The sequence below is a fragment of the Papaver somniferum genome, chromosome 4 (assembly GCF_003573695.1).
Source record: "Papaver somniferum cultivar HN1 chromosome 4, ASM357369v1, whole genome shotgun sequence".
In the NCBI taxonomy this organism is placed as follows: domain Eukaryota; kingdom Viridiplantae; phylum Streptophyta; class Magnoliopsida; order Ranunculales; family Papaveraceae; genus Papaver; species Papaver somniferum.
The window spans coordinates 73652400-73680157 of record NC_039361.1 but is presented as its reverse complement, the minus strand read 5'-3'; the positions used below and the strand labels follow the sequence as shown (position 1 = coordinate 73680157).

The window sequence follows — 27758 nt, the reverse complement described above, 5'->3', positions numbered from 1 at the left end:
GTTTCATAATATGTGTTTGTTGCTCAAAAGATGATTAAAGAGTGAAAAGTAATAACACAGACTGTTTGCAACAGTGTATCGGAGTTACAAAACAGCTGTTACAATGGAACTGTTACAGAAAACTGTTGTAAATACTGTTGCTTTGTCGATGATTTTAAGACCCCAGAAACGACTGTCTTCAATGGCCTTTTGTTCTTCGTGTTCTTCCTTGTGCACCAGCAGAAACAATTTCCTGCAACTCTTGATTTCGTTCTCTGTTCTTCTCTAAACTTCCCCCCAACTCTCTATTATCCTTGCTCGACCTCCCAACAGCCTATATATACACAACAGATCAATAAAATCCCAGGAAAATCTTCACTATCTTTTTCTTCAACCAAAAGTCTCGGCTTTTCCTTTCTTTCCAAACACGGGATTTGTTTCCCTCTTTATCTTTTCTACGCGTCCCTAATAGAGAGTCCCTTCTCACGAAAACGCTTTCCAAATATAAACTCAATCCAACAGGGATGATATTATCCCTTTATCTCACGTAAATTCTCTTGTTTCAATTCCAGCAAATCCCGAGTATCTCCTTATGTTTTCGAATCCACAAGCCTTACCAATTCTGTTTGGCTTAAACAGGCCCGAACCAAGTCAATTTGACGAGAAAATCCAACAAAATCTGCCCAGAAAATCATCGATATAAACCCGAGAAAAATATCTTTACCTGATTAACTAAAGCTCAATATCCAGCCAAAGTTCTCCCATTCCATCACCTATACCGACATTGGATTGCCAAAACAGGCTTAGCCCATGAGAATCAACGTTTGAATCTCTTTGAAACTGGTCCAAATCACAACCCCTAAATCTGCCAGAAACTGCACCTACTTTCCCGCCATTTTGAAATTTGAGTTTGGGAAGAAAGGTGGTTTTCCCCTATCCAGAGTGGGGATGCGAATAGCAGCTGCCTTGGGGGTGTCCTGGGGGTGCCCCTTATCCAAACCGGGGGTCCGAATAGCAAGTGTCCTCCAGGTTCTTTCCAACAACTTTTCGAGCCAATTTTTTCCAAAAATGTTTATTAGCCAAAAATACCTACAAACAAATAAAACACCATAATAAGTACAAAAAAGAGCCCTAACAATATATAGAATCGAGACAAATCGGACACAAAAATGTGTTTATCACTGGCACGACATGCCATTGGCACATGTGGCATGGTCGGCATGCCTTGGCGCGGTTTAGGCGTGGCCAAAACTAGGGTTTTGGCGTTGGGCCAAAGGTTACCATCCGTTGGTTGGTGACCTTGGACGGCTAAGATTTGCATCTAAGATGGAAGGGTGGTCGTTGATTGTCGCACGCCTTCGTTTTGGCAGCCGTGAGGGGAAGGCCGACATGGCACGGTTTAGGCGCGGCAAGGTGGCTGGCACGGCATGCCACTGGCACATGTGGCATAGTCGGCATGCCTTTGCGCAGTTTAGGCATGGCTAAAACTAGGGTTTTGGCGTTGGGCCAAAAGTTATCATGCGTTGGTTGGTGACCTTGGACGGTTAAGATTTGCATCTAATATGGATTGGATGGCCGTTGATTGTCGCACGCCTTTGTTTTGGCAGCCGTGAGGGGAAGGCCGGCATGGTATGGTTTAGGCGCGGCAAGGTGGCTGGCACAGCATGTCATTGGCACATGTCGCATGGTCGGCATGCCTTGGCACAGTTTAGGCGTGACCAAAACTAGGGTTTTGGCGTTGGGCCAAAGGTTACCATGCGTTGGTTGGTGACCTTGGTCGGTTAAGATTTGCATATAAGATGGAAGGGTGGTCATTGATTGTCGCACGCCTTCGTTTTGGCAGCCGTGAGGGGAAAGCCGGCATGGTATGGTTTAGGTGCGGCAAGGTGGTTGGCATGGCATGCCATTGGCACATGTGGCATGGTTGGCATGCCTTGACGCGGTTTAGGCGTGGGCGTTGGGCCAAAGGTCACCGTGCGTTGGTTGGTGACCTTGGACGGCTAAGATTTGCATCTAAGATGGAAGGGTGACCGTTGATTGTCGCACGCCTTCATTTTGGCAGCCGTAAAGGGAAGGCCGGCATGGTATGGTTTAGGTGCGGCAAGGTGGATGGAACGGCATGCCATTGGAACATGTGGCATGGTCGGCATGCCTTGGTGCGGTTTAGGCGTGGCCAAAACTAGGGTTTTGGCGTTGGGCCAAAGGTTACCATGCGTTGACTGGCGACCTTGGACGACTAATATTTGCATCTAAGATGGAAGGGTGGCCGTTGATTGTCGCACGCCTTCGTTTTGGCAGCCGTAAATGGAAGGTCGGCATGGTATGGTTTAGGCGCGGCAAGGTGGCCGGAACGGCATGCCATTAACACATGTGGCATTGTCGGCATGCCTTGGCGCGGTTTAGGCGTGGCCAAAACTAGGGTTTTGGCGTTGGGCCAAAGGTTACCATGCGTTGGCTGGCGACCTTGGACGGCTAAGATCTGCATCTCAGATGGAAGGGTGGTCGTTGATTGTTGCAACCCTTCATTTTGGAAGCCAGAGGTATGTAGCGGGGCCGTCATGGCTTTGGCATGGAATCGTGGCTGGCATGGTTTGCCATTGGCACGGTGGCGCGACTTGCATGCCTTGGCGCGGAGGTGTGGCCGACACGGCATGCCATTGGCACATGTGGTGCGACTGGCATGGTTGGCATGCCTTGGCGCGGAGACGTGGCTGGCATGGTTTGTCATTGGCACGGTGGCGCGGCTGGCATGCTTTGGCGCGGAGACGTGGCTGGCATGGTTGGCATTCCTTGGCGCGGAGACGTGGCTGGCATGGTTTTCCATTGGCACGGTGGTGCGGCTGGCATGGTTGACATGCCTTGGCGCGGAGATGTGGCTGGCACGGCTTGCCATTGGCACGGTGGCACGGCTGGCATGGTTGGCATGCTTTGGCGCGGAGACGTGGCTGGCATGGTTTGCCATTGGCACGGTGGTGCGGTGCGGCTGGCATGGTTGGCATGACTTGGCGCAGAGATGTGGCTGGCACGGCGGCGCAGATGGCATGGTTGGCATGCTTTGGCGCGGAGACGTGGCTGGCGTGGTTTGTCGTTGGCACGATGTTGCGTCTGTCATGGTTGGCATGCCTTGGCCCGGAGATGTGGCTGGCACGGCATGCCATTGGCACATGCGGCTGGCATGGTTGGCATTCCTTGGCGCGGAGACGTGGCTGGCATGGTTTTCCATTGGCACGGTGGTGCGGCTGGTATGCCTTGGCGCGGAGACGTGGATGGCATGGTTTTCCATTGGCACAGTGGTGTAAGAATTTAGTGTTTGGTGTACGAAGGTGATGTCGGTCAATACTAAGGGTTCTACCGTGGAACATGACACATATATATTTTTAAAAAAAAAGGTACCCTGGTAATTCTTACGTAGGCGTGTTGAATGATTCAATAAATGCGCTAGTGGTCCTAGTGGCGTCATGTCAGATGTAAGGTTTTACGATTTTAAACCTAAGCTAAAAACCACCATCAACACCAATGAAAAAGATGCATTAACAATTTCAGACACTTCGTGATTAAACTCATCAAATGAATCTTCATCAACCATACAAAGTTTTTCCCAATCCGAATTTAGGCTTTGAAGCCTAGCTTCCTTTACAGAGGTATTCCCTTCAAATACGGTTTCTAACATATCCCAAGCATCTTTAGACCGAGTGCACATGGTCACATGGTACTGAAGATCTGGGGTAGTGTCATTGTATGATAGCATTTAAGCCGTCAGAATTTTGCTTTGCAGCGAGAATCTCATCAGGCTCATACCTACCAATATCCTTTGCAACAGTTACACCGTCTACTGTAACCATTGAAGGATTATATCCCTTAACGATATAAACCCAGAAATCACATGCTTGAAGAAAGGCACACATAACAATTTTCCACTGTAAGTAATTCAATCCATCGAAGACTAGCGGTACGTTTTTAGAGATAACGCTTCTGTCCATAAAGTCAGATTTCTACAAACACGGACTTATAAGGTCTTTAATATGTTTGCCTGCTATGCTACCAATTTAAAAAGCGTCGGTCTAACAACTACACCCAATATTTCGTTCGGAAATCTGTATGGACTAACTCCAATATAATTCCAAGAGAATCAACTAGACGGTCAGACTCAATAAAGGAAAAACATCCAAGATTTATATCTCAATTTCTCAATACAATCTGCAATCGAACAGATAGAAATCTATGAGCCTAATTGATATTAGAAATAATTTTAACGGTATCAAAAACCAATATTCAAGTGTCAATCAATTTCAGTCAACAACCAAAGGTTGGATTTACCAATTGATTGAACTATGCACAACCTGTGATATTTCAATTATATAGAAAATATAATACGGAAAAGAAATAACACAGACACTAGAAGTTTTGTTAACGAGGTAACCGCAAATGCAGAATAACCCCCGGACCTAGTCCATATTTGAACACCACATTGTATTAGGTCGCTACAGACACTAGCCTACTACAAGTTAACTTCAGACTGGAATGTCGTTGAGCCCTAACCAAGTCTGACACCGATTAAGGTACAGTCGCGTTCCTTACACCTATGAATCCCGACAAGACTCTACACACTTGATTCCCTTAGCTTATCTCATCCACAACTAAGAGTTGCTACGACTCAAAGTCGAAGACTTGATAAACAAATCTGTCTCCCACAGAAAAGTCTATTCAGATAGATAAATTTGACTCTCACATAAATACCTATGAAATTTTTGTTCCATCTTTTGATAAATCAAGGAGAACATGAACAAATTGATAATCCGGTCTTATATTCCCGAAGAACAACATAGAAATATCAATCACCTCACAATAACTTAACTATATGGTAGTAGAACAAGTTATTATGGAATCACAAAGAATGAGACAAAGAGCTTTGTGATTAAATTTTATATCTTACCTATCGGAGATAAACGAGCCAATCTTATAGAAGATAGTACTCAATACGATAGAACAAGTAAGATCAGAACACGCAACTACAGAGAAAATAGGTGGGTCTGGCTTCAGAATCCCAGTGAAGTCTTCAAGTCGTTAACCTATAATGGTTTTAGGATAAGCCTAGGTTAAAGGAGAATCAAATCTAGTACGCAACTAGTATCACACAGGAGGTTTGGGGATTAGGTTTCCTAGTTTCCAGAGTTCTCCCTTATATAGTCTTCAAATCAAGGTTTGATATCTTTGAAACAAAGCAATCAATATTCACCGTTAGATGAAATCCTGATTTAAGATTCAAGCTAAGTTTGCTTAAAACCAAAGCAATATCTCTCCACTGTTAGATAGTCTTATCTTGTTACACACAAATGAAATATACCTTCACTTAGATATGGGTAACCGTACCTAAACGTGTATATTGAGTTGGCTCAACAATAGTTAACCGAAGTTATCCATATGAACACTTTTCTATTAACCTCATTCATCTAACACTTCTTGATCAAATGATAATCAAATGAATCTAATTGTGTTACTCATAGAGTTGTTCAATTGTTTATATTCTCATAGAAGTATATAAGACACAATTGAAGCAAAATCAGATTGATTCAAAAGAATCAGTTCATGAACATTTTAGCCACGATTTGTAAAGATTGCATTCCTTAATTTATATATGTATTTGTTCATTAGTATAAAATCATACTAACTGATTTTAGAACTTAAACCAACTTAGCTTGTAAACGGGTGCATAAACTTAAGTTCCGGACATTGGTCATGTACGACAGTTCGCAAACGGGTACGCATACTGGCGTTCCGTACCGAACTCAGGTGAAACCGTTCGCAGACGGGTATGTAAACTTGGTTCCCGGACTTTGACAGTTAAAACCTTTCGCATACTGGTATACATACTTGGTTCCCTGACTTGAATCACACTACAACAGTTTGCATACTGGTATGCATAATGTGTTATATTCAGACAATGGTTAATTGTTCTAAACTCTCATTCAATCATTGAAACATCCTTAGAAGAAGACAGTAGCTGTCTCACACAAATTATTAGCTTAGAAGTAATTTTTCAAATGATCGAATGATCAATATGAAACATTCCGAGTCTACATCAAATGACTGTCTCACACAAATCATGTAAGATGTTTCAAAGCGATTTTCACATGATCATGTTTTGACTCATTGTTTAGTTTCCAACAAATAAATAGTTTCCAACTAAACTCGTCAAGAATAATGATGAATGTAGTTAAAGCAAAAAGCTTTCTAACACATATTTCGAGAAAGATATAAGCGAGTTAAACTCAGCTCAAAATATCAAATGTATATAATGTAAAGTCTATATAGCTATACGACTTAGCCTCAATAAGAGATATAATATAATAAACTTTTGATTGATAGATAAGTTTTAGTCTTCACATACCTTTTGTTGATGAAGTTCCTCCAAGCTCTCCTCAGTAGATCTTCGTCTTCAATCGATGAACGTCGTGAAGTCTAACGCTCAACTTCACATTCTATCCTAGTCCGAGACATAGATATAAGGACTAGAAATCAAGATTTTTAGTTTTGGTCACCTAAACTTGACAAACAAGCTTGATATAGCAACGCTTGCGAGTTCGATCAAGCAGTGCTCTAACACTAGGAAATAGGCTTAAGTGGCCAAGTCAAGCACTTATTTCCAACACATAACATACCCGGTTATTTGAATCCATCCCCAGATTAATTGCATTGACTCTTGCAACACAATCATAAAATTTATCCACTTGTGTCTTGATTATGCTAAACATACTACGAACACTTTTTATAATAAGCTTATATGGACTTCCGCCACGATCTTCCACAAACTTTTTAAAATGTTTTTCATAAAACATATTCTTATCTGGAATTTCCCTTCATTCTCCAGAGCATAAATTTGTAGTAACAATATGATTGTCTTCCACAACAGTGAATCTCTTTCTGGGTTTTGATTTATCTGTTTGAGATAGCGACATTATTGTCTACAAACGAAAAGAAATGAATAAGAAAAAAAAAACTTTTAAAGTTAAGAAGATAACTTGAGAGATTTGAGTGGAAAAAACAAGTTGTATAAATATGATCCGATAAGAAAAATAAGTTTGTATTTATACACATATTTCTCAATTTTTTGAAAAAATATCCATTGGGATCCGACCGCGAAGAAAGTAGAACCGCTGAGAATGATGGATGGTTACGATCGGGTGTGAGAGGAGTATAACCGAAAAAAATGTCAAAAAAATAAATTTATGAAACAAAAACTCAGTTTAGTTGTAGTATGCTACTTATACTGGTTTTTATTCACTACAAAGCTCATCAAATGTGATTAACTTTAAAGGTTAAAGAATATCTTTATATTTAAATGACACGGAAGACCATAATAGTTCGATACCGCTGTAATTAAGCTATAACGAAGCGAAATCAATACCGAGTGTGCATGGCCTATTAGGATTCTTAGAAAAATTCGGAGAAACACCACAGCGCACGGGTTTTTCGAGGATCACATCTAGGGGTGCACATACCCTACCCATACCCGTCAATCCTACCCTACCCATCATTGTTTTAACCGTATCATATCCTACCCACTATTTGGCGGGTAGAGTGACGGTTAGAGATTTCTTACCCGCTGTTAAACGGGTAGGGTGACAGGTAAAGCTCGAAATTATCCTACCCTATCCGCCTACCCGCCTTACATTGAAAAGACAAAATAACCCTTCCATTATATTTTTTCTCCTGCCCATTTTTTCGTTATTTCTATGTTTACCAAAGGCAAACTAGAAACTTGTATTTCCATTACTTATCTTTTTTTTTCCTTTACTTATCTCTTTTGTTCTCCTCAAACAAACAGAAACAAAACCCCATCTCCACTCCTCAGTCCTCCCCTCAAATCGATTTCTTAGTTTTTACCCAAAGAATACAAATCCGCGGCTGAGTTTTACAGATCGAGATTTATAACCATACAAAAACCCATCTCCCGACTCCTCCCCTCAAATCGATTCCTTCTCCATTGTTTTTTACAGATCGAGATTTACAAAATTATGTGAAACAAATCAATTTTGTAGCTCACAGAAACCCTAATTTTGAAATACCTTTGTTATTCATTATCTCTTGCTATGGATATGGCTTTTGTTATTCACGAAAACCCTTTGTGACTATGGATTTTGTTATTCACAGAAACCCTATTACTTGTAATAGCTTCTACAAATTTGGTTGCTTTTTATTTCTTATTTCACTAGTTGGATTCTCGTTTCAAAAAAACTTAGATGCTTGGTGTTTTTCTTTTTATACCTATCATTTCTTTTTTCAATAATCATCACATAACTATCATTTCTTTTTTCAATAATCTGAATGGGTTTTTCTTTTTATACCTGAAGTATGTTGTATTGCTTGGTGTTTCATTTGTATTTGAAGAAATTATTTGAGAAATTAACATGCATGTTAACTGATTGATGAAATTTCTCATAGGAATTTGTTCCACATGGAGGACGAGTTTTAATGGGATTCTTAATTGGACATTTGTTGATTTTGGGCTAAGGATTCTTTACCAAAAAAGTTTAGAGTCTTGATTTCCTTCTTATTATTGTAACTGATTTTGAAATTCTTGTGAATTCCTTACCACCCACCAATTCCAGTTTTGATATTCTGTCACTTATAGCAAGAGAAGATATAAGTCCCATAGAGAAGAACGTAAAACGCAGTTGTCTACAATGGAGGATTTTGACAAATCAGAGGTGGAAAGATACTTATCGGAGCAGATTTACTCACCAACAAAATACAAGAAAGAAGGTTCAAAGTTTGATATATTGACTTGGTGGAAAAGCAATGCTGCAAGGTTTGATATTCTGTCACTTATAGCAAGAGACATACTTGCTATTCCCGTCTCTTCAGTTGCAAGTGAATCTGCTTTCAGTACTGGAAAGCGAATACTTGGTCATTTCCGTAGTTCTTTAAGACCCCGAGCTGTGGAAGCATTGATTCTTCTACAGAACTGGTTGAGGACGCCGATTGATATGGATCCATCTACACTAGGAGCTGAAGAGAAGGAGGATGACGTCTTAGAGTCAGGTATGGAACTTGTTGTTAGTATATTGCATGAATAAATGTATGAATTTGAGTGCATTCAATCATATTCATTGTCAAATGGTAGTTTCAGGGTTTATCAAAGATACATATGCATCAAGTAGACTCGTACATTTTTTCTCAACTTCTCAATTCATCCATTCAAACCATCTGTTTCACATTGTAAATCAGATTGAAAACTCAAATGGGTTTACTTGGAATGTTGTTATGAACTGAGTTCGCATAATATTGATCATTGTAGCAATATAACATGTATTGGCTTTCTAGGGTGTGCACAGTCCTTGACCCTTCTTGAAGCACGCGGGTGCGAACTTACACCAGAAGGGTTTCATTTTATACATCTAATGAATAGTTGTTTTTCTGGATTTTAATGAATTGTCACAGGGGCTTTACCCCATACATTTAGTTAAACTTTTCCCCCTATGCTAGTTTAGTGTACAGAAGGCACCAGGCACATAGTATAATTTCAAATAGAACATTGGTAAACATTAGTCTGCAGTTCCTGTACCTCCTTGAGAAGTTTTCAGGTCTACCTACCTTGTCAAAATTACTGTCTCAATTTTTTTTTTTGCAATTTGTACAATTAGTCACTTCCACATTGTGTTTCATGCTTCCCTTGCTTCAGCCTCTTGTTGTTGATGGTCTTTGGATAAGCTGCAGTGTATACAATGCAAAAAAATTAGAATCTCTCTTAACTATGAATACTTAGCCTTAACCACTCATGTTTCAACTGTTGTTATGCAGATTTATTTGGTGATCTTAGTATGTATTCCATCCTCGTAGATGATGATTGAAGAAGAAGGTCATATGAAGAGCTTTTGGTGATGATACTGCTATATGAAGAACAAGGTTACGTGAAGAACATGAAATTATGCTGGGATTCATCGTCGATTTTGAAAAGAATGGAACTCTTGTTTCTTGAGACTACAAATGGATTTGTGTCTGGCAGAATGTTTTTGTCTGTTCATTTTTATTAACTGTACAAAATGGATTTGTGCCTGCATAAGGTCCCAAAAAAACGATTATATTCGCTACCCTATCCTACCCGACCCGCCAAATAATGGGTCGGATAGGATCTTACCCGTTTAATGAATGGTAGAGTGGCGGGTAAAAAATTTCTTACCCGCCATTTAGCGGATAGGGTGGCGAAATAGGCCATATCCTACCCACCCTACCAGTTGTGCAGCCCTAATCACATCTAATGCCTGATACAGTAATACAGAAAAGTTAAACTCGTAAACATCCTCGGTTCCCAATTCAACTCAACCGGGTCTTTCTTTGGTCGGCTTTCCAGATAGAGATAGACTTCTCCACAGCCAATCGAGTACAGTTACGTGTCTCTCTCTCGATCATATAACAAAGAGCCAAACACCAATCCATCCTAAAAGCACGTCGCAGCACAAAAACGACGCCACTCACATACTTTTCAAATGTACCCTACTCAACCTTTCTTCTGTCTGCGGACACCTGTGCTGACACTTGATGTCGTGATCACACCATCTTTAAAATATCTTTAGTTATAAGACTGCACTTTTTAAATCCACGTGTACAAATCAACTACTTTTTCTTCTTAAAACAAAAATATCTTCTATCATGCATCAACGAATATTATATCAGCTCTAGGATATTCATGAAACACCATTTTCTTACATGATCTTCGTTTATCGGGTACAAAAAAACGTAACACCGAAATATCAGTTTTAAATACCAGAAAGAAAATAAAAATGGAATGAAGAAGAGAAGAAGTAGAAGATAACCTAACTTTCAGATTCTCTCACTATATTCTACTAGTGGTTCTTCGCAATTCTGGATCTAGAGTATGTAAAATGAGTTAAGGTAATGAAAGATATGAAGTTTTTGTTTTGGTTGATGGATTAATTCATAAGACTAATTATGAATTGGGATATTGATGAGAGGTTTAGATTTTGAGGTTTGATGATGGATCACAGAGATGAAACTGAAACTAATCAAGTTCTTGATCGTGGTAAAGTTAGGATTCTTTTATGTGATAACGATTCAAAGAGTTGTGATGAAGTTTTCTCACTTCTATGCAAATGTTCATACCAAGGTATTTATTTTGGTTTCTTCTTGGTGTTTGTATTTGTAATTGATTTGTTGGATGGTGTTATAACTGGTTTTGTTTCGCAGTAACTTCAGCTAGGAGTGCTAGGCAATTGATTGATGCACTGAATGCAGAAGGGCCTAATATTGATATCATACTTTCTGAGGTTGACCTTCCAATTTCCAAAGGCTTCAAAATGTTAAAGTACATTATGCGACACAAGGAATCGCAGCGCATTCCTGTTATCAGTAAACCTCACTTTTTCACAAATTTGATTTCTTGTTTTTCTTTTGATAGTGTAATTTAATGATTGATTTTTTGTATTCGTTTGTTGCAGTGATGTCTGTCGAAGACGAGGTTTCTGTTGTAGTTAAGTGCTTGAAGCTGGGAGCAGTTGATTATCTTGTGAAACCATTACGCACTAATGAGCTATTGAACTTATGGACTCATGTGTGGAGAAGAAGGAAGACGGTTTGTATCTCTTCATCTGAGTGAGTTGTTCCTTTAATTTGTGTGACATGGAAATTTTGAAGATAACTGCCTCTCTAATGCTCATTTCTCATCGCACCCCATCACATAGTTGAGGTGTTTTTAGTGATGCATATGATGAAATTATGGATACCGCACCGCAGCGTAATATAGGGTCTCATCTGCTTACTTGCTCTAGTTTAATAGTATAAATAACGTGTTTTAGATACCCAAAAAGTATGACCCCAGAAGTTGCTGTTGGCCGAGCAACTACGCAGCTGTGCTGCATCTGTATGTGTCATATCATACATCTCTTACTTTTGTCAAGAAAAATATTTTATCATTGCATTGCTGAGTGACTTCGTAGCCGCTCAGGAAGCTTATTTATTCAAAGATGAGCTGATCCTCTATTTCATGTTGCTTTTGGCCTAGAGCTGGGTAGATAGTTTAATCCAGATGTTGCATTGAAAAGAAGCCCCTTAAAAGAAGAAGAAGAATTATATTTCCTTGGGGAGTGTCAGTCCGTCTGTTACCTTTCTAGAGTTACTGTACTGGCTTAATTGTCTAGCATGATATGCAATCAATTGTAACCTTAGAGTTGGTCTGTCCCCTGCCTAAGTTCAGCTTTAGCAACACTTCTTAAAATTAGAGGGTAAATTTGCTGTGTTTATTACATTGACAGCTTGGATTAGTAGAGAAGAACATCTTCAGTTGTGATCTGTTATCAGACCCTAGTGATGCAAATACAAACAGCACAGCAATTTTCTCAGATGACACAGATGACAAATCTTACTGGAATCCGTTGCCTGACATGAATGTGTCAGTTCGCCGAGAAGGGGAAGTAAGGATTATCATTCAGCAGTGAATTTAAGAATTGGGGATATAGAATAAAATTCATTTAGAATATTATCTCATGGACAATGCATTTTCTTTTTCAGCCCGATGCTGGTAACTCGCTAAATCCTTCCGTTCAAAACTCTTGGGACTGTAATGTGCCAAATGCTACTGATCAGCGAGTTGGTGAGTAGCTCTGTGGGTTTGGACCTTTTTGCTTCTCGCTGATCCAGACTTCAAAAACAATAACAATTTAAAGTGAGAATAACTCAAGAACATTGAAGAAGTAACAGTAATTGACAATGTTTTACAGGGAGAATACTGTCGCATCCGAAAAAAAGTGAACTGAAGATTGGTGAATCTTCAGCTTTCTTTACTTACGCGAAATCAGGTGTTCCCATAGGTAACCTTCAAAGGGTTGTCAGCATGGATGAATCTGTAACTAAATCAGAACAACCAGGCAGAGGAGCTAAACTGCTTATGTATTCCAAATCAAGTTTCCTTGCTGTCGATCATCAAAGGGTTGTCAATATGGATGAAACTACAAGTGAGTTAGGAAAAACAAGCAAAGAAACTGCACTGCTTCCATCATGGGAAGAACAAGTAGGTAATCAATTAAACAGACATGAACATGGGAAACACTCAGATATCTACTCGTACCAAATTGATGTGGGAACAAGCAGTACATCCTATGAGTACCTACAACGAAGGAACTCCGGGGAGAAGGAAAAGAAGTTCTCTGCAACAGTATTGTCGCATCGAAGCAGCAGTCCGTCTGAGTTCCCATGTAGAAGCTCCCGGGAGAAGGACGAGCAGTTCTCCGCAACAGTATTGTTGCATCAAGGCAGCGGTCCATCTGAGTTTCCTTGTAGAAGAAACTCTGAGGAGAAGGACGAGCAGTTCTCCACAACAGTGCTGTTGCACCAGAGCAGTGGTCCATCTTTTGAGTTTCCACAAAGAAGAAGCTCCAAGGATAAGGAAGAGCAGGTTTCCGCGACAGTGTTGTCTCAGCAGAGCAACAGCTCCCAGCTTGAGGTTTCAGCTGTTCCAACATTCCCTCCTTTTCCTTATTATATCCCAGGGATGATGAATCAAGCAATGATGCCTCCTTCATCCACACAACTCTATCAAGGGACATACCCGCATGATTTGGCAAGACATCCTCCGTCATCCATGTTCCCTCACTACAACCCATTCTCTCAATGCCATCCTCCTTACGCTTCCATGATGTCATCATTTCCTGCATATTATCCAATTCAATTAAACATGCAGCAAGGTCAGATGCCTGCAAACCATGTTTGGCCGCCACCAATGTCAAATTCACCTTCTGCAGAAGTAAAGCAATCTCCAGTGGATAAAAGAGAAGCAGCATTAATCAAGTTTAGACAGAAGAAGAAAGACAAATGTTTTGACAAGAAGATTAGGTATGTCAATCGGAAGACACTTGCTGAAAGGCGGACCCGTGTACGGTTTGTGAGACAAGTGAATGGTGTAGATGTAAATCTTAACAGTCAACCCGCTACTCCTGTTGATGATTCTTATGACGACGTAGAAGATGATGAGTGAATATCTAAGGAAAGGTTACAGTCTTGGTCATTGAGGAAAGGTTATGCCCCAGCTTGTTCTCAATTTTTGAAACCCCATCATATTTATTTATGTGGAATCTTATAGGTTCTTAGATGCATTTCGCTTGCACTTGCCTGTGGTGCGTCGCGAAAATGATCTGAGACGGATTTAATCGTCCTGCCCCATAAATGAGTCATACTGAAGTTGTTGGAAATGTCATCTCCAGAGCTATTGACCGACCCTCTCAATAAGGAAATCATGTTGAACACTATGATTCCAATTTGGTAGGTCTTCATGGAAACCACTATCCTATTAGGACGTGGTTGTCATGTTAAAAGATGTTCTCAAGAATCTAGAGAGTTGACCATTTCTATATTTTGGACAATCATTTTATAACTAACTTCTCTGTCGTTATATCTTTCCTACCACAAAAACAAACCGTTTTATTTCTCTTCCCGCGTTTTTTTCATCATCCCCCCAAACCTCACGATTTCTCTCTCTGAATCTTTGTCTCAGAGGAGGAGTTCTGACCTAATTATTAGGTAATGGTTGGAAAACAGAAAGCTTATGATGATGCATTGGGATGGATTAGGTGAAGAAGACGAATTTTTCGAATCAACTAATCGATTCTCATCTGCGGTTTCAATCAATCTAGCTCATTCCTCCGATTCCGACGAAAATTTTGATGATAGTCGAATCTCCTTTGCATCAGCAGTTTCTGGTCCTCATGAAGAATATCGAAGTTATGCTGCTTTGGCGTTGGCTGCGTCAACTTCCATGCCTGATGATTATGACATTTGGATGGCTGAACCAGGTTCTATTAAAGAACGGCGCAAACGACTTCTTCAAGGTATGGGTCTTGCAAGCGATAAAAATTTTCTCAGGCTTGCTAGTGCTGAACTCAAAAAAGCTGCTTCCAAACGAGTAGTTGTCATTTCAGCTTCAGAAAATTTGAAAAAGAAAGCAGGAAATGTAACTCCTGGTGTACTTGTTAGATCGAGATCAGAAGGATTGATTGAAACATCATTTGACGCTTCTATACAGAGAAAGGATTATTTTCTTGGTAATGATTTCTCACCACGTCATTTAATGCGATCATCTTCTGCTCCGTCTTCTTTATGCGATAGAAATGCACGTATTCATACTAAATCAGTTAAAGGGAATCGAAGGATAGCTGGTATTGGGTCATTGAGTAGAATTGGAAATCGTTTTCTATCATTCAAGAAGAAGAAAAAAGGTGGCTCATTTTTTCTGATAAAGAATTTGGATACTGGTAAAGAATTTATTGTTAATGAGTTTGATGAAGATGGAATGTGGAATAGGCTTAGAGATCTTCAAACAGGTAAGCAACTTACAATGGAGGAATTCGAAAAGAGTGTTGGATATTCGCCTATTGTTAAGGAACTAATGCGCAGAGAAAATGTTAGGATTTCTGACGTTGGTGGTCGAAGTATCATTGATAGGAAACTCAGTTTAAATGTTTCTCTTAGTAAGAGTTTCAGATTTAGCAAGAAAAGGGGAGCTGCCTTGTTGAAGAACTTAAAAGATGTTGCGCATTCATTTAACGGATTATCCCAGAGATATCAAGAGACTCCGTCCTTGGTCTATCAAAAGTCAAGAAAGAGTTCTGAGGCTACAGGATGGACAAAAGTTCGTCAAAATGGGAAATCTCCCAAGGAACTTACTGGCCTTTACATGTGCCAGGAATTTCAGGCTCATGAAGGATCAATTTGGACTATCAAATTCAGTTTCGATGGTCGATATCTAGCTAGTGCAGGAGAAGATCGGATAATTCACATTTGGGAAGTTGTTGAAATGGACTCGGCATTATTGAGACCGGTGGAAGAAGCAAATTTTACCCCACTTCATCCCATGATGAGCAGTTCCAGTTCCTATGATAACAGACCTCCTCTTGGGGAAGCTCCAGTATTTGCGTCGGAGAGGAAGGGTTCCGTCAGTTAGTAGAAAAAGCAGTTCTATCTCTGACCGTGTTGTCTTGCCGGAGATGGTTTTCTCGCTCTCGGAAAAACCGGTCTGTTCGTTTCAAGGTCATCTAGATGATGTTTTGGACCTCTCCTGGTCTAAATCTCAGGTCAGGCTCATTAGTTTCATAGTAATAAAATTTGTTGCTTCTGAAATAACTTAGTTTGTGTTTCTTACTTTTCTGGCTCTAGATTTGACAATTTTAGTTAAGACTGTTTAGTTCTCTTCTGACGATTTTAAAGAAAACTCCATTTTCTCTAGAAAACCAGTATTTATATGAAGAAAATGGCCTTCGCGAGATGAATATCAGTTGATATGATATTAGATTTTCTGCTGGCCACTCTAGTAATTAGTTTCTCTGGATTTGCAGCAACTATTATCGTCTTCAATGGACAAAACTGTTAGGCTATGGGACATGGAGACGAAGAGCTGTTTAAAGTTATTTGCTCACAATGATTACGGTGAGTAGCTTCGAATGCTGTTGTGTTGTCCTCAACTCGGGCTTTGGCATGATAAGACGCTTATCTTGCTTGTTAGTATACAGAACGGTTTTAATCTTTCTTTGTTAAATCTGATTGTTGTTTGCTTTTGCAGGTTTGATTTGGCAGTAACATGTATACAGTTCAACCCAAACGATGATAGATACTTCATTAGTGGCTCACTTGATGCAAAAGTTCGAATTTGGAGTATACCAGACAGGCAAGTTGTGGACTGGACTGATCTTCCTGAAATGGTTACTGCTGCTTGCTACACGCCTGATGGACAGGTTTAACTCTGTTTATTCCGTCCTTCCTGCTCCTTTATTGTGTTTAATAGGTGTTACAAGAGCTCATGGATTTATCTAGCACAAGTCAATCTATCTGAAAAACACTTGTATAGATTTTGTTTTCCTAATGTTGCTCCTTTTTTTTCGGTTTTTAAAGGATGCGTTGATTGGCACACATAAAGGGACTTGTCGTTTGTACAGCACAACTGGTACCAGAATTCTCATAAATATTCAAATCATGTTCATTATAATTCTAGCATTATCTAACAGCTTTTCTTGCAAAATATTTGATTTGATGTTGTCCAGATTGTAAGCTACAAGAAAAGGCTCGCATAGATGTTCAGAACAAAAAGAAAACCCACAAAAAGGTTACTGGCTTTCAGGTAGAAAATCTAACTTTATCTTTAACACAAGTAGCGCATTTTTGAGTATTTACCACTTCATTTATTGAAGCTTAAACTACTGAATCCCATTGAGACTAAAGTGTTGTCACCCCACAGTTTGTCCCAGGGAATGCATCTGAGGTGTTGATTACCTCCGCTGACTCTCGGATAAGGATTTTTGATGGCTCTGATGTCATTCATAAGTTTAGAGGTATGCAAATAAAGTGTTTTTACAGTTTCTGGACATACACGAATATTTTCACAGACATCTTAATTCTTCAATTATCTATAGCAGTTGTCTGCATAGATCTAATATTTAGGTGATGTATTTACAGGATTCAGAAACACCAGTAGCCAAATATCAGCATCTTTTACACCAGATGGAAAATATGTTGTGTGTGCAAGTGATGATTCTCAGGTTTATGTATGGAAACGTGATGAGGTTGGAAAAAACAAAGGTCTAATCACAACAAGATCACATGAACATTTCCAATGTAAAGACGTATCAGTTGCAATCCCATGGCCTGGTAGTATAAAGTATGAACCACCACTTTTGGTACAGTCAAAGAGACACTCAAAACGTTCAACTTCGCAACCACCAGCATACCCTGGAATGAGTTATGCCCTGGATGATTCCTTCACGAGCAACAGCAGCAGTATGAGAAATCTCCCACCACTCCCAAGGAAGACTGGCCTATCCGAAAAGACACTAGAAGAGGAGCTGGCTAATGCATCCTGTTCCGACTCGGGTATCAATAGTAGAGGCTCATTCTCTTCAATTTCAGGTCAATCTCCTAGTAGAGGTTCATTTTCTTCAACTTCTATTTTGGTTTCAAAAATTCAGGTCAATCTCTTCAATTTCAGGCAGCTCTTCAACTTCCAATAAGTATGGAGATTCACCTTCTATTTTGGTTTCAAACAATTCTTCCCAATCTTTATCTTGGAGGTGGCTTGATGCTCTCAATAGCAGTAGTCCTCAAAGTGTCCATGCAACGGCATGGGGTATGGTGATTGTGACAGCAAGCTTGGGAGGTGAAATAAGAGCATATCAAATCTTGGGCTTCCACTTCGCCTTAGTCGTCAAACAAATCTTTTTAGGGAGCAGTCCAGATGAGGGTTTTATATTCAACTCGGGGTTCTCACTTCCCAGTGTTTGTCTTAACATTGGAAATGCAATTTCAAAGCATATATATATATAGTCAAATTTCCAAAACAATGGTGTTACTTTCATAGAGTTGGACATTTACATCTAAATTTTGTTGTTTTTATAATTTTCCAACAACAATGATTGAGGAAGGTTTGGCGTTGGCTCATAGTAAGGACCAAAATTTAGTGCGCTAGCAAGGAGAAGTGATTAAAGATTGGCCACTTAATCTCATTATTTTCCTTTGATTCTCATTTTCTTCCTTGACTACATAGCAGTTGTCTCAAAAGAAAACCTAGCTTGCATTCTTTTTGGGTACAAAATTACAGATACAAAAAACACACAGTATTCACATCATGACTTGGTTATGATGGAGCAGGGTCTAGCAATCTCTGAATGTGCCTCTCCACCTTTTTCTGAAGTGATTCACAAGGCAAACGTGACATCACCTCAGTTCCAAAGGCAAAAATCAAGGACTTTCTTGCTGTCTCTAAGTCGATGCCACGAGTAAGCAAGTAGAATAGCTGATCATCATCCACATCACAGACTGTAGCTCCATGAGAGCAGCTAACGTCATTTGCAATTATTTGTAGATTTGGCATCATATTCACGGTTGCACTATCCTCAAGTAGGAGGGTTCTTGAGAGCTGGGCAGCATCTGTCTGTTGCGCAAGTCTGTGTAACAAGAGAATTAGTTTAACCAAGCAATAACCACTACAGAAAACTTTTGAGGTTGAAAAGAATCGAGTAAAAACCAAAAAGGAAAATCTTCTACATCATCTGTTGCGCAACTCTGTGTAACAAGAGAATTAGTTTAACCAAGCAATAACCACTACATAAAACTTTTGAGGTTGAAAAGAATCGAGTAAAAACCAAAAAGGAAAATCTTCTACATCATCCTGTAATATTTGCTTGATTTTTGGCACAATCCTAACTTAAAACAGTTGTTCCACAAATATATTCATAAATGAACATATGAGATGAAGAACCGAAGGATGAGTAGAGAAGCAGCGAATTTAGAAGTAAGCACGTAACTGGAAGTTAGTATATCATAGAAAATTTTGATGTTCAGGACACAATGATGTGACAACACTGGTGACAGAGGAAGTTGGGTTTATGATAAAGTTCCAAGTTGAGTATGAATAAAGAAGGAAACAAATTAAGACAATAATATGACGAGTATTATAGTCTCTGAGCAAAAATTTGCACACATGAGAAAGTAACTAATATTGCCAAGTATGTGGGCCAAAAAACTGAGCAGGTATTAGTTTGGCATGCTGCCGTGACGGAAGGTGCAACTATGCTAGAGCCTAGATGTTTCAAAATAAGCTCAATTGAGCATTCTCTGTGCCAAAGAGTGGCTTGGTCACATTTGCCGTCACCAACATGTTAGGTTTAGAGGCACATAAGAGGAGAAGAGTTTTATTTAATTTAAAGTAAGAGAGTGCAATGGCCTTTTGGTCTGAAGGAAATGGACCAAGATGTACAAGACTAATAGTCGGTTTACTTGTTTTACAACAAATTTTACTGTGAGATTTGGTACAACTGTGAGGGTGCCCATGAGACTAGGGAGAGTAGGAGGAAATTTTTAACTTGATATTCTTTCAGATAGTCACCCCTGTCCTGTGTGTGTCAGTATACTATGCAACTTAAACTACAACACAAACTGAATGGAATCATGACCTATTCAAATTATCGGACTATATGTAAATGGATGTTGTAAAACCACGATTGAATTAGTTGCAGTATGAGAAGGATAATAAACAAGAAAAGAGAAGAAGGAAATCAAGCAATACCTGTTCACTTTAATGTTACCATCAAACACAACTTGACTCCGCGGATGAGCTGCAATGCATTTATGACGTTGTTCAGCAACACCTCCTGGATGGTCTAGAATTAACTTGCTATGAAGATCTTGTGTTTGATCACGTACACATATGTGAAAGGTGCTCAATTCTGTTATTGTATCAGGGCCTACTTGTTGAATTTGAAGATTATGCCTACTCAATTTCCCACCAGAACTTATCTCTACAAGCTTGTATGTACTAGACGATTCCTGCAAGAACATATCATTGGCATTACAACAGTTCACCTCATTAAGTTGCTGCATTTGAATGAAGTCCTAAAAACTAAACTTACATGGCTGCATTTCCAGTTCCCCTTAAATAAGTGCTAAAGCAGTTTAGACCTCAAAAGCTTAACGCAACAAAATTGTACCCACAGTAAAAGAAAGAGGAAGGAGTATGTTACCTGGCGAACCGAAGTCCACTTGAAATGGGCAGCACTTGGAGCTTGTTGCTGTACATAAGTATGTGAAACCTTCCCACCTTCACCAATTAGAACTTCCATTACTGAATTAACCCAGTAACACTTATCTTCAGCCCCACCCAAATACTCCTCCACAATCCCAACTTCACCTCCTTTCTCTACCAACACCAAAACCCTAGGATTGGACATGGGCAAATTACTGGAACCAATTTCACTTGTTTCATGAGAATAAAACCTAAAGTGCAATGGTTTTTCAACAAAACAATCAGATGGAACATATACAATAGTAACATCGGGTGCTCCAATTCCATTCAAAGACCAAAACAAATCTTTATCTTCAAAATTTGACACGAATTTCATAACTTTTTCCCTAATTTCATCTGAATCTATACCCAAAACACTCCCAACGTAGACATTATCAGGTAATTCATCAAGTTTAGACAGAGAATTGACAATTTGACCATCAACTATGACGATATTTGGGGTTTCAGTATCATCACCCCCATCTGATTCAAAATCGACGAGATTTGATTCTGGGTCCGGTGAAATCGAAGATATCTGGGAGTTCTTAATGAAAGAAGTATCAGTGAATCGAAAAGGTTCATCTTTACGAGTAGGCCAAGATAGAGATAGAATAGATTCAGAAGAAGATTCTCTTAGCTTTTGAAGAATTGGGGATTGTTTTAAAGATGAGGATGAATTTGAATCTTCAAGGGTCTCAGCGATTTGAAGGACGAATGGGTCAGAAAGAGATGCTTTTGGTGAAATTGATAGAGGTCGGATTGAGAATCTGGTGGTTCGAGATTTGGGTTTAAAAAGAGAAGAAAGGGATTTAGTGTGGTTTTGATGAAGCTGGGGAAGGTGGTGACATGGTGGTGGAAATGTCGAAGAAGAAGCAGCAGCAGCCATTTAATGTCTGAGCTAAAAAGAGAGAGACAGAATTGGAGAAACCAGAAGAAGTCTCAAGGGATTAGATACAGAGCGTATTGTGTCCACACTCCAAGTCTCCACACCCTGTATTTTGCTTGTTTTGTTACACTTCACTAACACTCCATGTCTGTACGTCACACTGCATTCATGAGATGACAATTGAAGTTCACACAAAACTCTTTCTTCTCTTTTTTGTTTTTGAAACTCAATGAAATAACTTGTTCATTTTATCTTGTTATTATGAGCATTGATATTATCATCGAAGGGAAATATATTATTGTGTGTGATGAGACAAGGTTTTGCTAGGAACAACAAAATGGAGAATGGTGCTAAAGATGATGGGAATCTAAGAATTTGCTTCACAGTGAAAAAGGAAGACCGAGGAATAATGAGTATGCATTTATGTTATCGACATTCATAACAAAGCTTTTAATCACACACACTCGCACAATCTTGCCATAACATTCACACCAATTATGCAACAACCACAGGATGCCTCCTAACAGCATCAATTCAAAATAACTGATGTAAAACAATGACAGCTAGTGAGCAAGCTTGAAGTAAAGGATTATGAGGATTGCCAAGACCAAAGCTGCAACAAGACTGCCGATGATCCATTTGTTCCTGCTCATCCTTCTTGTCATGGCTGTCAGGATTTTCTTACTCTTGCCGATGTTGTCATCCACCCCACCAAGCTGCATGACGGAAATGTCATCAGAAAAAAAGAAAAAGAAACTAGCCTGTTTCTAGGTCATCCATGCATATTTTGCTAAGCGAAATGGATGACTAGCAATAATAGCAGGTCTCCATTAGGTTTGATCGGTTGAAGTGAACTCTGCATGAGGTTATGTGACCCATGCATACGGATAGTCAAACACAAGTATTAGCATTTTCACACCCTGACCATTCTAAAGTTTGTAAGAAACACAATTGTATTCATTTTTCTAGGCCACGTAGTTCAAAAACCTTAGACAATACAAGCTCATGAAAAAAACTACAAAAAACACAACCTAGACAAATTTGGCAGCAAAAACACAACACTGAAGTTCTGTATATATCAGTTGGCTATTCTGCATTAGATTCTTCGAAATACTAGACCAATATCTATTAGATAACTGCACGACTATGTTTCAGTACAAGAGGTCCATCTTATGTAATGAGGGCAGAAGGACAACGAAAGAGTAAATCAACCAACTTTTTAACAGCAAGAAAATAGAACACACGATCGAAGGGTCAAACATTCATGGAAGCATAAGCATAGGCAGAAGCAGCTAGTGGTCTATAAACAACAAGACAATACAAAATGCAATCTCAAATAAAAAGAATCGGTAGTATGCATTTCAACAACACCATACCGTGGTATGTGAGTGGAGGAGAGACTGGCGCTGTTGATGTAAATCCTGAAGGATAGAGACACCAAGCTCTTCTGTCTCCAGCATGGTTCTTCTACTTTCCTTAATTCTATCACTTGATTGATTCAATCTCTCAGTGGACATCATCAACCTTCCTCTTTGATCGGCAGACACCTGAACCACCACCAATCAGTTAATAAGAATGTTTAGACATTTAACCAAATTCTCTTAACATTCAAAAAAATCTAAACTCTATATGGTAGAAAAGGAACATTTCTACAATTTATCACCGACAACAATAGTTGACAGTTCTTGCTACAAATACTAAATGCAGAACTCCTTCAGATCAATAGTATGGAACTTTGAACCAATGCAACAATAACTTGCAACTCCCTTTCACGGATTACAGTGTCATAAAACATGAAAGAAAAACAGCAACACGGCTACACTGGCCTAACTGTACCATCTTTGTATCTGCCATTCCTGATTCCAACAAGTCATCCCTTGCAGCTGCGTTAAGACTAGCTGATGTGATCCTTTTTACTTCAGTTTTCAAATTATTGAGATCAGATTTGTATTCCCTTAGCTTAGCGAGGAGCATAGCCTTTATACTTGGCTGTAAACTTCTAGCTTCGAGGTCCATTTTTCTGATCTGCAGAGATTCACACAAGGATCAATTAAAAAAGAAGGACATTCTCAACAAAAGTAGAAAACACAAAAAGTGGGTCTTTGCAGTACCAAAGCCTCGGCATCTTCCAAACCAGCTTTTACATCAGAAACCTTCTGCTTCTTCTGCTCTGCAAGATGCAAGTCAGGTAGAATAATCACGACCCGAGAGAGTGACCTAATAACTCTCATGCACAATATACAGCCCTAAATTGTAATTTTTGCATTCTTATCCTAGCATCCAGTCTCCTCGAAAAATTTAGTCAGATAAGGCAATCGACTCTTGAGGATAGAAAAAATGAGTAAGAGTAACAACTATTTTTTTAACAACTACTGATATCATTATATCTGTGATCATATAAAGAAGTTAAATTCTACCTCCACAACAATTCAAGCCCCTATTTTTTTATGTTTGTCAACTACAAAATTTCATGTTTGATATACAAAATAAAGTAGGTTGGAATGACCGGAAAATCTCTGTCTGTCTCTTACCTCCATCAAGAAGAGCAGCAGCGGCACATTTCTTGGCTAAATTAGCAGAAAGCTCACAGTATTGTCTTTCATAACCTTCAAATACCTCACTCATCCTGCCCAACCTGTGAGAATTCATCAACTCATTCAAATCAATAAAATTGGGGTTTTCTTATCCAATTGAAATTAACTTCATTCACCAGATTACAAAATCAACGAAGTTTTCTACTTTTACACAAACTACAAATTACAAAACCCTAGTTGATTAACCGATCACACTACCAAATTCAGGTCAAAACAGCATAAAATTGCAGAAAAACAAATCAGGGCAATTCGAAATATACCTCAATAAAGTTAGGAATTATGAAATTAGGGTCTCGATGGAATTGAAAACTGAAACCAAATCGTGTGTCGTAAAGGGTGATCTTTTGCTTCTTCGGAGGAGGATCTGAAGAAACGAGAGATGTGTTTTTTTCCCTTTCCGCTGGCTTTTTTTTTGGTTGAAATATGACTCCGCTTTGGTAAGTTTATATCCAACTCGGAGAGAGAAATTTTAATAGCCCTTGATAACTTTGAGAAATTACTCCCAATACCCCTCACCCGATTGTTGAACACTTGAAAACTGACATGGTCTTCGCCACTATCTTATGTTACTTAACGGCTAAGGTTAGCTGTTTAGGATTTGATAGAATTCAAATCGTGTGTATGCATGCTTAAAAGAAAGATCTGTTTTTGGAAATATTATTTGCGGACATTCAGAAAGAAAACTGAGCAATTGAGACTGGAATTTTAGTACTGGACTTGTTTCGGAAAGTTTTGCCATGGGACTTCTCAAGAACTATAAAAGATGGTCTTTATTCATGATCATCATGGAATGGTTTAATCTTCGTTGTTTTTAAACATTCCTTAGCTGCCTTCGCGACATAATTCTCAAAATCCAGTCCCACGACAAGAGAAGGAATCTATATGTTTGACATCTCGAGCAATATATAACCACAAATTCAGAAAAGATAGGTAGATTCTCACGCAACAAACCAGTAAAACCCAAGGACATGCTTCGTTTTTCCAAGTCATATATGATAACAGCGACATCACTTGCAATTATCATACTCAAAATCCAAGTGCGGAATATAAGTTATGAAAGACTAGAACTAACACCTTGCCAACAAACAGAAACAAAAGCATGACTGGGCAAAAGCATGTGTTAAGCCATCTCTTCTCTGTCTATATATTGATCTCTATATGAAACATGAGAAGGGACTTGACAAAAGAACTGCACAAAGAGAGCAACAACTAGCCAAACCTACCTTTATGCCATAATCTTAGCAGACCTAGTGTAGAGACTATCTACGACCTTGCCGATGTTAGAGATTGTTTCCAAAGTTGCTGGGAATATTGCATCTTGCTTGGCATCATCGAAGATGATGAGGCACCCCGCTCCTTGATCCAAAGTCCCTGCAAACTTCTTATCTAGTATCATCTGAGACAGCTTTTTCTCCACGTGACTAACAGGCAATTCAATAAGATCAGCAATATGGGCAATCTCAACATTTGAGAAAGGCTCAATCAATTTGCAGAGATTCTGCTCCAAAAGTGTGTCATACAAGGAAGACAGATGCCTGTGAACAATCGGGTCTTCTTCTAACTGAGCCTTATAATCTCGCAGGGCAGCCTCAAAACTCTTCAAGGATCGCTTTGAATGAGCATCGGCAACAGCTTTCATGGCATCCAATTCAGGTCCCCCATACTGATGGCCTGCTTTTGAAGAAATTATTCCTGCAACATCATCAGCCTGGCTGACCATGATCTTGCACAACAACATGTACTTTAGACAGAAGATAGCACGATCATCCTCAAGAGCTTTGAAGGCCTCAAATGCTTCAAAGAAATAACTGTAACCAGTCTTGTAATCCTTTTCTTCTGCATGGAGAATCCCACTTTGCAAGTCTATGGTCCCTTGCTGTGCTGGAGGAACATAGATGGCATTTGCAGCTGTTCTTGCGGCTGTGAGTGCAGCTTTAGCCTTGGGTAGATTTCTCAACGAGAAATGGAGCTTACTTTCTAGTAAATCTATGTCGACGAGAAGAAGTTTGTCGTCTAATCTCCTGACCTCCTTGATTAACCCAGAAAGAAGGCTCAAAGCTTCAGAGTATTCCTTGCTTTCCATCAAAAGTGCTGCAAGCCTAGCCTCAACGCGCTGCCTCAGAAATGTACGTTTTTCAATACGGGTCCACTCCACCATCTCTTTGCAAAGAGATATCTGAAGATCAGTGGTTCCAGGAATCTTAGCCACTGTATCGATGATTCCTCGCACAATCTTTGCAGTTTTAGCTTTTGGGATTAAGGCAAAGAAAGGTCTCAATAGGGTGAGAAGGCTTCGGAGATCCTCCGCCCTCTTCTCTAGTCTGAGAAGGTCACAAAGATTCGAAATGGCCTGTTCCCTAACACGCAGTGCTTCTGACGAACATGATGGATTCTCAAGTATGCGGTAATAAAGAGGGATCGACTCAGATGGATCTTTCGCTTCTAGAGCGTTATCAATGGAATCCATTGTTGCCGGAAGGTACCCTGAAGACATGACTGCTTTTAGCAACTCGATACCTACACACAAAAGATTTCATCAAGAAAAATAAAAAGAGATATATGTGTCTTAACTCTTAAGCATACAACTTATCTCACTATTCGCACACTACCAAAACTCATGAATATCAGACTAGTGAAACTTCAGAATTTTAATGATAGAGACTAATAATATTCAGGTATATCCAAATTTAGACAAGTGCGAGATTCCTACTAATAAACAATGTGAAATTTAGTGATGATATCCAATACTTCACAACTGCGATATTCAATGTATAACAACTCTCCAATGAAATCCGTAAACGAAATCCCTTCTGCTGATCCCAAAGATAGCTATCCTAACCACTACTGAACAAGGTCTGGTTAAATCAGCCTAAAATAAGAACCAAACACCCCAAACTCATGACAATATTCAGTTGTTCACTGCATTCAGGGATATATGAACTGCTTATCTTCTTAATCCTCTCAACTAACAAAACCATAACTAAAAAAAAAAGTTCAAAACAACTAAGGACTCGGTCCATTAAATTACCACTCGGAAAATCAAATTTCTCCAGCAAAGCAAAGACTACCCACACTTACACACCAAAGAGTAAACCCATTACAACAACAAAAAACAGTAAAACTATCCCAAACAGGATACATGAATTTCAATACTACAAATAGAACAAAGACGAAATACTGAACCCTAATTATAACTCTTTTTGAGACACAATAAAAAAATTGAAATACAAAACCCTAACTGCCAGAAACATGTATGAGCGCAAGTTGAGAGATTACTTACAGAGAATAAAGAATTTCGACCAACACCCTAGCTTTGAGTCTCAAAATTCGGGGGGTTTGAAGAGCACACCAGGACAGGGCCAAAAAGAAAAGGCAGGGAGAAATACTCCTTTTAAGCTTTCGTCCTTGGAAGTTGGTAAGGTTCTAGCGTTTTGCTGCGCCAACAAGTTGATGTCTTATCTTTTAACACCAATCAGAAGATGCCAGCTGACACGTCATTTATCTAACCCGGCGAAAGGTTAATAAACTGGCACGACAACACAAATTCCGCTTCTCTTAAATGTAGCCTACACTTTTATTAACTACAGCCCAAAAGATTTACGCTAAAATGAAAAATCTAAGTTATCAAACATGTTTTAATCTTTGTACTAATAATCATACTTCCAAAATCAAAATATAAACCTTAGTCTTTAGTTTTTTCTTTTTTGGATCCAAACTAAAATTATACTTCAATTTATTTCTAATT

The 27758-nt window shown here is 39.3% G+C and overlaps 4 protein-coding genes and 1 pseudogene across 4 annotated transcripts; 2 read left to right on the top strand and 3 right to left on the bottom strand.

The window, feature by feature from the left end:
• Window positions 1-10684: 10684 nt before the first annotated feature.
• LOC113275899 (two-component response regulator-like PRR1) lies at window positions 10685-14366 on the top strand. Its single transcript, XM_026525475.1, has 6 exons — window positions 10685-11104; window positions 11185-11346; window positions 11436-11569; window positions 12249-12407; window positions 12505-12586; window positions 12714-14366. The coding sequence occupies exons 1-6, from the start codon at window positions 10972-10974 to the stop codon at window positions 13964-13966; spliced, it is 1923 nt and encodes a 640-aa protein (XP_026381260.1). The 5' UTR covers window positions 10685-10971; the 3' UTR covers window positions 13967-14366.
• Window positions 14367-14515: 149 nt separating this feature from the next.
• LOC113272690 lies at window positions 14516-18334 on the top strand (annotated as a pseudogene).
• A 115-nt stretch (window positions 18335-18449) lies between these two features.
• On the bottom strand, window positions 18450-21517 carry LOC113275900 (protein ABCI7, chloroplastic-like). Its single transcript, XM_026525476.1, has 3 exons — window positions 20493-21517; window positions 20039-20298; window positions 18450-18917 (listed from the first exon to the last, which is right to left on the bottom strand). Exons 1-3 carry the CDS (start codon window positions 21417-21419, stop codon window positions 18608-18610), a joined length of 1497 nt encoding a protein of 498 aa, XP_026381261.1. The 5' UTR covers window positions 21420-21517; the 3' UTR covers window positions 18450-18607.
• Window positions 21518-21781: 264 nt separating this feature from the next.
• LOC113275902 (vesicle transport v-SNARE 11-like) lies at window positions 21782-24441 on the bottom strand. Its single transcript, XM_026525478.1, has 6 exons — window positions 24274-24441; window positions 23951-24054; window positions 23531-23589; window positions 23256-23444; window positions 22796-22966; window positions 21782-22135 (listed from the first exon to the last, which is right to left on the bottom strand). Exons 2-6 carry the CDS (start codon window positions 24042-24044, stop codon window positions 21983-21985), a joined length of 666 nt encoding a protein of 221 aa, XP_026381263.1. The 5' UTR covers window positions 24045-24054; window positions 24274-24441; the 3' UTR covers window positions 21782-21982.
• A 478-nt stretch (window positions 24442-24919) lies between these two features.
• On the bottom strand, window positions 24920-27432 carry LOC113275901 (26S proteasome non-ATPase regulatory subunit 11 homolog). Its single transcript, XM_026525477.1, has 2 exons — window positions 27294-27432; window positions 24920-26530 (listed from the first exon to the last, which is right to left on the bottom strand). The coding sequence occupies exon 2, from the start codon at window positions 26505-26507 to the stop codon at window positions 25239-25241; it is 1269 nt and encodes a 422-aa protein (XP_026381262.1). The 5' UTR covers window positions 26508-26530; window positions 27294-27432; the 3' UTR covers window positions 24920-25238.
• Window positions 27433-27758: the final 326 nt, after the last annotated feature.

Excerpts from the sequence above, each read along its gene's own strand:
- LOC113275901 (XM_026525477.1), bottom strand. The coding sequence starts at position 26,507 with ATGTCTTCAGGGTACCTTCCGGCAACAATGGATTCCATTGATAACGCT.
- LOC113275902 (XM_026525478.1), bottom strand. The coding sequence starts at position 24,044 with ATGAGTGAGGTATTTGAAGGTTATGAAAGACAATACTGTGAGCTTTCT. Across the intron at positions 22,967-23,255 it reads GAATGGCAGATACAAAGATG|GTGTCTGCCGATCAAAGAGG; the intron begins GTACAGTTAGGC and ends GTGGTGGTTCAG. Across the intron at positions 22,136-22,795 it reads TCCTCCACTCACATACCACG|CTTGGTGGGGTGGATGACAA; the intron begins GTATGGTGTTGT and ends TCCGTCATGCAG.
- LOC113275900 (XM_026525476.1), bottom strand. The coding sequence starts at position 21,419 with ATGGCTGCTGCTGCTTCTTCTTCGACATTTCCACCACCATGTCACCAC. Across the intron at positions 20,299-20,492 it reads AGTGGACTTCGGTTCGCCAG|GAATCGTCTAGTACATACAA; the intron begins GTAACATACTCC and ends ATGTTCTTGCAG. Across the intron at positions 18,918-20,038 it reads GGTAACATTAAAGTGAACAG|ACTTGCGCAACAGACAGATG; the intron begins GTATTGCTTGAT and ends CTTGTTACACAG.
- LOC113275899 (XM_026525475.1), top strand. The coding sequence starts at position 10,972 with ATGATGGATCACAGAGATGAAACTGAAACTAATCAAGTTCTTGATCGT. Across the intron at positions 11,347-11,435 it reads GCAGCGCATTCCTGTTATCA|TGATGTCTGTCGAAGACGAG; the intron begins GTAAACCTCACT and ends CGTTTGTTGCAG. Across the intron at positions 12,408-12,504 it reads CAGTTCGCCGAGAAGGGGAA|CCCGATGCTGGTAACTCGCT; the intron begins GTAAGGATTATC and ends TTTCTTTTTCAG.